Genomic DNA, 9,384 nt, shown 5'->3' with positions numbered 1-9,384 from the left:
CCCCCCCCCCCCCCCCAATTGATTGTTCCAAAATAGTATGCAACAAATTACTAACATTGCCCTCAAATTTAGTTTCCACTCAAATACAGATATCTACCCCCAATTGACTTAATTAGATTTCTGATTAATCCCTTTTCCTTTCATCATTTAGACCCCTAACGTTCGATGATACTAATTTCACCCTCATTGTTCCATAATAGTTAGGCCTCTCCCTCTTATTCTTGGCTCACCATCCTTGAATTCATGTTGAAAATTAAGTGCCCGTTTGGATAAGCTTATAAAAAGTAACTTATAAGTCAAAAGCTAAAAGTCATAAGTAGGGGATACCCTACTTTTGGCTTTTGGCTTATTTTAAAACTTTTTTGGCCTAAAAATGAGTTCTTAAAGGCACTTTTTAACTTTTCCAAACACCTCCAAACTAAAAAGTGCTTAAAAACCAAAAGCACCTAAAAATAGGCTAATCCAAACACCCCCTAAATTTCTCTGGGACACTGTTGTTGTTTGTTGTTACTGATTGATGAGCTATCCTCTGACTTCTGATTCTCCCTTGGCATGTTCTGCTCCAATTTCATGATTAAAGAGAAATTTTTTTTTCGTAACGCACAATACTAAAAACAAATTTTAAAAAACTTTTTCATACCCCTTGGTAGAGACTACAAAGAAACGACTACGTTTGATTAGATTGAGAAAAAACTTTAGTGTGGCTTGTGATTTGATGACATCTTCGACAATGTTGTCATCCACTGCTAACGGTTTAGGGTCCTCATACTCCACCAGTTGTTCTCCAAAGAACTTCATAGAGCCTTCTTCCCCCTCACTGCCAACTCTCTTAGTGCTATCCAGCTCGCTTGAAACTATTTCACATCTTTAAGTAATTGCTTTGATCTGCATATTATCCACAGGGAGGCTCTGAGAGTCCTTGGGAGTTACTGACTTATTGCCATTCACATGCAGAACTCTGTGTCCCCATCAATACTGGAATGTTCATAGGCTTTTTCTGATTTGCCCAACTTTCTTTAAATGGAATGTGTAAAGGGTTTTGTGAATCCATTGGACTTCCTTAATTAAAAATCCCAACCGGTCTATTGGTTTCTGAAAAAGGAATCGGACCTCCTTCTTGAAAAGATTCTTCTTACCCAATCAAAATAAAAGAGGATTCCGCTATTAATAAATCAGCAGGGACCCCACACCCCTTTGACACATGACTTACCCCTGATAAATTTCCCTTTTCCTTGTTAATTTCAAACCCTAAGCTATCCTCTCCTGCTACTTTTTTTTGAGTCCTTTTCAATGTAAGACCCCGTCTATTGTAGGAGTATAGTTGTCCGCTACAATTTCTGTTGTAGCCTGGCTATCACCTCAATCAGAGGTTTCAGCCTCCATCGCCGATCTGTAGGTCACCGGAGTTCCACACCACACCATATCGGCAAGGTATATACTAAATCACAATCTGCGATCTCTATTTTCGACGGTATCTTTCTTTTGGTCGTCGAACTCTGATTTTAGCCCATCACAGATGATTTTGAGTTCAGTTTCTTCCTCGTTCTCCAACCAACCACCGCAATCAGCTCTAATCTTTTTCATGACCTCCTTGTTCCATAGCTATAACACCCTGCTCCATAGCTATAGTCTATCATGTCGTAAACCTAAATATTAGCAGCATCTTTCTAAGTATGCTGTACCCATCTCCTGAATTTCATTGCAGGTAGGAGCCTCTTCTCCACCACAGAATCTCCCCACTAGGCATCTGCGCAGAAGATCATTCTCCTCTGAGCCCGAGGTTGTCATCAGAAGCTTCTCATTTTCAAACACTTCTGCGTCCTTTTGATTCCATTTACTTTTTTGTAATGCCTCTTGGTAATTGACTCCCCCATTGCCTGTATTGATAGTTGCTTCCCCTGTTGTAATAAATGCACCGCATGTTTCTGTCTTTCTCTTAATGAAGTTTTTCTACTTTAATGGCCAGGCTACCCCATCCCTCATTGAATGCATTCTCTGGTAAAATGATTACTGTTCTAGCCTATCCCTTCACTGTTATAACTGAAAAAACACGGCCATATTCATTGAACTTTTGGGGGTAATAAATATAAGTCGAACAATCTCGGCATCTCCAAGATTTTAAGCTCTTCCCTCTGTTTTCAAAAGCTTCCTTGAGCCTTTTACATAGACAGAGTAAAGCTCCCCTACTAAGCAGTAAGCACCATTCTGCTGATCGACATTCTCGCCGTCTCCACCCAATCATACCATGTCTCTGATAAAGAAGTTGTCTCCGTAAGATCATAAGATTTCCCCCTGATCTGAAATATAACCTTTTTTCCATGTGAATCCTGATGATGAAAGTTGTAGTAACTGAAACTTTTTGGTGATCAAGGCGACAATCAGCTTTGAGTTGTATCAGATATCCAATATTTTAGAGGAGATCGATGAAGAAGAGATTTATGAGAGATAATATTTCCCATATCCTTCAGTCAATGCACTCTAAGTTTGTACAGATTATTGGATTGATCTAAAACAAACCTACCTAACGTACCTTGCATATTCAGGATTTTCCCCATTTTCTATCTTCTATGTAGTTAAGAAATAAGTAATAATAGTCTGAAGGTAGACAAAGAAAAGTGAGAAAGTGGACCTAGGACTTTAAGGTGGAAGCGTTTGTAAATGCTGCTTGCATGATCTACTTTGAAACCCATCTGTTCAAACATTTTCAACTGCAGACAAAAGATACAAAATTCACTCAGAATCCAGTCAGGTACTGGACAAAGCAGGAAACTAATTTCATTAATGATCATAAAGTGTTGCTTACAAATCACTTCTTACTGCCTATTTCACCTGATCTAGAAAACCATCATTTGGGCAGACAAATTCACAGCTTTGACGTAGAGATTCAATCGCATCTGTAGAAACAAAGCAGAAGAAATTTCAAACAATAATAAGGACAAAGGAATGATCTTCAAGGTGCATAAAAGCAGAAGAATAATCTCTAATTCTTAGCAAATTGTGCAATTTTTTCAGGCAGCTCAAACGGAAGCCACCAACAGTTACTGTGTTGAAATTATGCTCTCCGGTATTCCATAGTGAAGGCCCAAAGTAGAAACAGAATAAAGAGATTGATCAAACCTTCTTGAGATAGTTGTTCAGTTTTCATCAGGTAAGCTGCAATGATGGCTGCACTGAAACCAAAAGAGCAAACAAGAGTGTCAATTGGTCAAAAATTAGCAGGATATTGTAAGCAGTAGAAAATTTACCAAGAAAACCTAGACTGCTTGCCCTCCATTAGAGCCATAGGCCAGGAAGCATCTCCAAGCATTCTTACATTCAGGTGGAAAGGTACATAATAACCATGGAAGTGGAAAAGAATCTTATTGGAGATAACTTAATTACTGTTCTTTTACACAACCACAAACATCGTGCAACGATATGTATGGAATTATGCCCAAAGTAGGTGAAAAGTTAGGCAACCATCAAACACAATTTAACTGAAAATGAAATGGGCAGCAGTTCATTTGTTTATAGATGAATTTCTTAGGTTTGGTTAGGCCAAATATATCAGAATTTCCACTTCACTGTAACATAACCAGAGACTATAATGAACCTAGAATGAAACTTACAAACTTATGCTGGTGATTGATCATATTGACCGCTATGGGTAAAACTCAAACTTTACTATAGTCAAAATTTAATAGTGCAGGGGAGTTTTTGCATCTAAGCAGAAAGATCGAATAAATGATAGAGTTAGGCCCTAGAACCTAGGTCTTTATCCCCCCTTCCCAACCCAAAAAGAATAAACAGTATTAGCCAATGAAAATCTTGATTTTTGACCAATTTGTTTGAAATGGAATCTTAATTTATGACCAATTTCAATTCGCCAAGCAAGGATCATCATTTTAGACCCCATGTTTATGCTTGTCTTATTGATAAATATATAAAAGAGAGTAATATAAATATCTTCAACCCAAAAAGAAAAGGAAAAATATTGTACATTGTAATAGTCCTATTCAGTAGCCTGTTACCAAAGTTACTGTTTCAACTCTGAAAGCGGCATATTATCTCTTAATGGTAACAAATCAAACCATTTGTATCTTTACATTGAAACGAAACTAAATTCATTTTTACTAGTTTGGCAAGTTAATTGATAAGCAATATACCCTATCTCATCTTCCAAAACTCAATAACTGATATTAATGGATGAGTTTTATCTTGACAAAAGAAAGAAAGAACCCGAGGTTAAGGTTCAGCATGCATGTAACTGCTTAAAGTAGCAGGTACTAAGCCTTGACAAATTGTTGTCATTTTTATAGCGAAACAGCAGCCTATGCAGTAAGTTAACTTCAACTGATTCATGAAAAAAGGCAAAAGGAACCATTGTATGAATCTGAATCCTCTGCAATAGGTATGAATAGCTCACGGACTGCTCAATGTACTAAAAGGTAGATGTCCACATCTGGCACATTTTTTTTATTGTATCATTCAACCTATATTCATTTCATGAGGAATTGCACTTTTTCAACTGGTGAGAAGTCTTCCCAGGTCAGCTAAAGCAACTTAAAACAGATTTTAGTACATTCAATTACAGAGGAATCCTGATAACGGAATAGGGTCCAAAAACAGATGGTGCATTGGTACTAGAAGTCAAAGTGAAGATCATGTTATAATATCAGCAAGTTTTTTTTTTATAAAAAAAGGGTTCCATATGAAATGAGACTTGAGAACATCAAGAATCAGTACACATCCAAATTAAGCTGGTTGATCCACATTTAGGTTGGAGAAAAACTGAATATATTGCTTTTGTGTGGACAGGAAAGGAACTGCAACTTCTTAAAAAAACAATACTCTCTTCGTCTCAAATTATGTGGCATACATTCCTTTTTAGTCTATTACAAAAAGAATATCATCTTTTCTTATCTACAAATAATTTAACTTAAACTTCTCAAGTTATCCTTAGTTAGATGATTTATAGTCACACAAACCTCAATGGCTTGTTTTTACCACAAGTTTCAAAAGTATTACTTTCTTTTTAAAACTTCATGCCAAGTCACATACACACACACAACATACTTTACAAGAGTATTTCCATTTTCTAAGATGTAGTATAAGCTTCCTCATTCATAAATGTTTTTTTTGTAATATATGACCATTCTACTGGGTGAAGGTCCATCAGGACTTAGTAGAATGTCCCGTCTAATTTACTGCACCCAGAAGTTGGGACGTAACCAACCCCCTAAAAGAATGAGCATACGAGCCATGTAGAAGCAATACCTTCTTGATACACCAGCAAAGCAATGCACCAATACAGACCCCTCTTTTCTACTTTCTTCGATAAAATCCAAACAAACATCTAAAGAATCCAGCAAATTCTCATTCTCCATGTCTCTCAAGGGCACAGCCATCCTTATAAACTTCAAATCTTTCCCTGCATTCTCAAGCAAGTACAGGAGCTTCTTAGGTGTTGATGAACTCTTAGTCTCATCAGTTATAGCATCTGCATTTCCCGAATACCCAACATATTCCTTCCGGATCTCCTTGGTTGGTATCGAAATCCCAGAACGCCATTCTGAGAAAAAGGAGATTGAAGCTGAGCTAAGGACGGACAAGATATGTGTAATTTCATCACTACCATGCTGAAGAACCTCCGCTGCATCGCCTATGTTGCCAATAAACAGATGATCACGAACCAGATACGGCATATTCCACAAGCAGATTCCTTAACTGCAGACGTGAATCTTAATTGTTAAAAATGCCCACAGTTGGTAACAACCAAATTTCTTTTCAAAAGATAAATACTTCCCGCTCACAATATTGAAATCAATATTAAATTTTGGCATGCCAAAAAAAATTGCAATATCGCATGAATATTTTGTATGATCTCTGTTACCGCTTTGCATTTGAGATGTGTCAAAAAACATTTTTAATGTTCTATTTCAAATCACATTTTCTGGAATCAAAACCGTTTAAAATTCTGCACAGAATAATCAATTGCACCCTACTTAGATAATTTTACACATTGACTTTTTTTTTTTTTTGAGAATGGTAAAGTTGTATTCATCGGCAATGAAGGTATGCTGGCAACCAAACAAAAATTACAAGGTAAGTAGTCATAATTACAAAGAGCCTAGGAAATCTACTAACTGATCTACTTCATCTATACCCTCTTCTTTACACCAAAAATAGAGTATTAATGCAGCTTTCTTTTACTTTCTGCATAGGGTTAGTAATATTCTTAAAACATCTATTGTTTCTTTCCATCCAAATTGACCACCATATGCAAGATGGAACTAGATTCCACCATTTTTTCTGTGTTTTACTCCCCCCTCTTCTCATCCAGCAGCTTAGTAGGTCTGCAATATGCACAGGCATCACCCAAGGATCTTGGATAAGGTTTTGAAACACATACTATATTTGGGCAATAACTCTACGGTGAAGGAACATATGATTGTTACACATTGACATGGTTTTCAAAGAGGGAAGTGTGCAAAAACAGTTTACATTTGAAGTAGATGAGATGATTGAGAAATGTTGTCGAAGGAGAAGAGAGTAAAATAGTGCCAAGTTTTGCTGCAGCTTTAAATTCAAACTCAATTAAAGCACGAGCTTTAGTAAAAGAGGCACGATGAAGAAAAAAATTAAGATAAGTAACTATTAACACTACAAAGTACTGCGAGGAAAAATAACTATAAAGTTCCAAATCCATTATAGATATTTTCAAATGGCTATTTCAACTACCAAGCAGAGGTTTTTTGCTAATCCTATAAAAGAATAATCTCAATTTCATTTCCATTTCCATTTCCAACTAATATAGACCCTACTATTAATACTTCATAATTAATGATCTTGGTTGACAACAAAATTTTTGGTCATTATAGGTGATAATTATCACAACATGTTATACATTAATCTCACAACATCACAACGCTCAACATTCAAGACCAAAATTGACATGAAATCTACCCTTAGTTTCGGATTAGCTATATATAATTGAATCGCTGATCTATTTAGGATGTATTTGTATAGAAGGTTATAGGTTAGTAGATTTTGTTTGTATTGATGAGTGAGTAGTTAGTCCAATACTACTCTGTTAGTAAAGATACAATTTTGGTTATGAATGAAAATAGGCAGGTTACCAAAAAAAAATTGCCATGAAATTATTTGTATTATATAACATGATACGGAAAATGAATTACTCTCTATCCCAAATTATGTGATACTCTTTCCCTTTTAAGTTTGTCCCAAAAGGACACTTGTCTATATTTAGAAAGAATTAAACTCTAAACTTTTCATTTACCCCTAATGAGATAGTAATTTATAGCCAGAGACACTTGTATAGCCTGTTTTGGACGACCATGTTTCATAGACCTGTCTTAAACTTGGTACCCAATAAAATAAACTCACATAAAGTGTAAAATTTATCAGTTTCACATTTTAGGGTTTCATTGTGTAATTCCAATTTTTTTCTTTTATACAAAAGATAAATAAATGTTTAGAGAATTGCATAAAATGATTGGAACTAAGGGGGTGCCCTAGCGGTTGAAGAGTTTGGGTAGAACTACTCAGTACTGTAGGGGATTACTGAAGCTGAGTCCAAATACACAGATGTAAAAAAAATCTACAAAAGATAACAGGAGAGAGAGAAGGGAACATTACCAGCCCTGTTTTTGGGGAGAAATAAAGATCGTCGAGGAATTCGCCGGAGAAAGATATGCCAAGTTTACGGCTGAGACAGAGGAGTGTGGGCTGTGGCTATTCTTTGTTTTCCCAACAACAAACTCTGCTGTGATAAGATTTTGGGCCTTACTTTTTAGCGCCTCCTCTATGGATTATGGACTTGGGTTAATTAAAGGGGAAACTAAGCAAATACCCATAAAAGTAAAATAATTATAAATATTCATACTCATTTATATTCATACCCTACTAAATAATTATGTTATATACTTTTAACTAATTTCGCTTAAGTGATGATCAGTATCATATATTATATTAGTATCATCAAGGTTGATAATTTTGCTTGATTGATACTAATCAATATATATATTGTATTGGTATCATTAAGGTTTCTTGTTGAGAAATTACTCATTAGTCAATGATACTATAAGAGTATATATATACTCTTATAGTATCATTGACTAATCACTAAAAAAATAACGAAAATATTACGACGAATGTATTACGGCGGTTCCAATGAACTGCCACAACTAACAAATAATACGACATTTTTTTAATACGTCATATTAAATATTTTAATTATGGCGGGTGAGACTTAAATTACGATGGTTTGAACTGCCACTAATAGTTTAAAATGTATTAGTATATTAAATATTTATTATATATACTCTTTTTCTTAACTAAAAGAAAAAACAATTAAATTAATTTTAATTGATTGTTTACATAAAAATAATCTTCTTTCTTAATTAAAAATAAGACAATTTAATTAGTCTCCTGAATTAGCTTTAGGACAGTTCACATAAAAAGAAAATTGTTGTCATTTAGGAAATTAAAGTTGTTCACAAATGCAAAGAAATCCAAAATCGCCTAAAATACAAAGAAACCCATAACCCAAAATCGCTTAAATTTCTCAATTTCCTCTGAATTGAGAGATTCATCTATTCATGGTAAGCTCTCAATCAGTAAGATTCTCACAAATCAAGCTTCTTCATTTACGGTAAGCTCTCAATCAATAAGATTCTCATAAATCAAGCTTCTACATTTACGGTAAGTCCTCAATCCGTAAGTTTATTTCTGAACTTTTCACTTTAAATAGTTCTAATTCAATGTAATCTTTTCTATGCAAGCTCTCAATAAGTTTTTTTTAAGGTTAAGCCCTCAGTTTTTTGATTTTTTTTTTCTGAATCTATGTATTATCTATTTGTTTATGCATGTTCTTAACTTAAATGTCTCTGTTGTTGTTAGTTTGTAGAGATTTGTTGTTATCATGAATATAGGGTTTGTGATTTTGCATGTCATAGTTTAACTTTGTTTTTGCCTTAAAGAGAAATAGCATTGTTGTCTTTAGATTTTTGCTTGTAATAGAGTAAAACCTTAATTAGTTTTTATTTGCCTTAGTAGCTCTGGTTCTTAGATATTTCATTTTGTGGATAAGAACAAAGTAGATATCTCACTTTTGAATTTTGCAAGAGAATTTGGATTTCGCAAGAGAATCTGAAAATTTCACTTCTCTTTTGTGGGTGAATAAGTTTAAATTTGTTATAATGCTCTATATTGAGTTACTACTGCTATTAACCTAGTTTTCATACATGGGCTTGATAGGTTGTTTAGGCATCAAAAATTATTGGTGAGGACTAGAATCAACATTGGTAGGAATCCTTTGACAAGTATATTTTATTATTGAGATCAACGTTGACAGTATAATTTTTTATTTTTTGTGACTAATGT

General features: G+C 34.7%; 1 protein-coding gene across 1 annotated transcript in view; it reads right to left on the bottom strand.

Moving 5' to 3' along the window:
* LOC102597117 (dual specificity protein phosphatase 12-like) overlaps positions 1–7,797 on the bottom strand; it is a 15,732-nt gene extending 7,935 nt beyond the window's left edge. The window contains exons 1-5 of the mRNA XM_006355703.2: positions 7,639–7,797; positions 5,257–5,706; positions 3,118–3,170; positions 2,830–2,894; positions 2,630–2,708 (exon numbers count right to left, since the gene is read on the bottom strand). Of these exons, the coding sequence (XP_006355765.1) occupies positions 2,630–2,708; positions 2,830–2,894; positions 3,118–3,170; positions 5,257–5,684 (625 nt within the window). The 5' untranslated portion in view covers positions 5,685–5,706; positions 7,639–7,797. The remainder of the gene's footprint in view (positions 1–2,629; positions 2,709–2,829; positions 2,895–3,117; positions 3,171–5,256; positions 5,707–7,638) is intronic.
* Positions 7,798–9,384: the final 1,587 nt, after the last annotated feature.

Source organism: Solanum tuberosum, unplaced genomic scaffold, assembly GCF_000226075.1.
Source record: "Solanum tuberosum cultivar DM 1-3 516 R44 unplaced genomic scaffold, SolTub_3.0 scf00205, whole genome shotgun sequence".
NCBI classification, from domain to species: domain Eukaryota; kingdom Viridiplantae; phylum Streptophyta; class Magnoliopsida; order Solanales; family Solanaceae; genus Solanum; species Solanum tuberosum.
The sequence above is the reverse complement of the archived record's forward strand: the minus strand, read 5'-3'. Positions and strand labels throughout refer to the sequence as shown.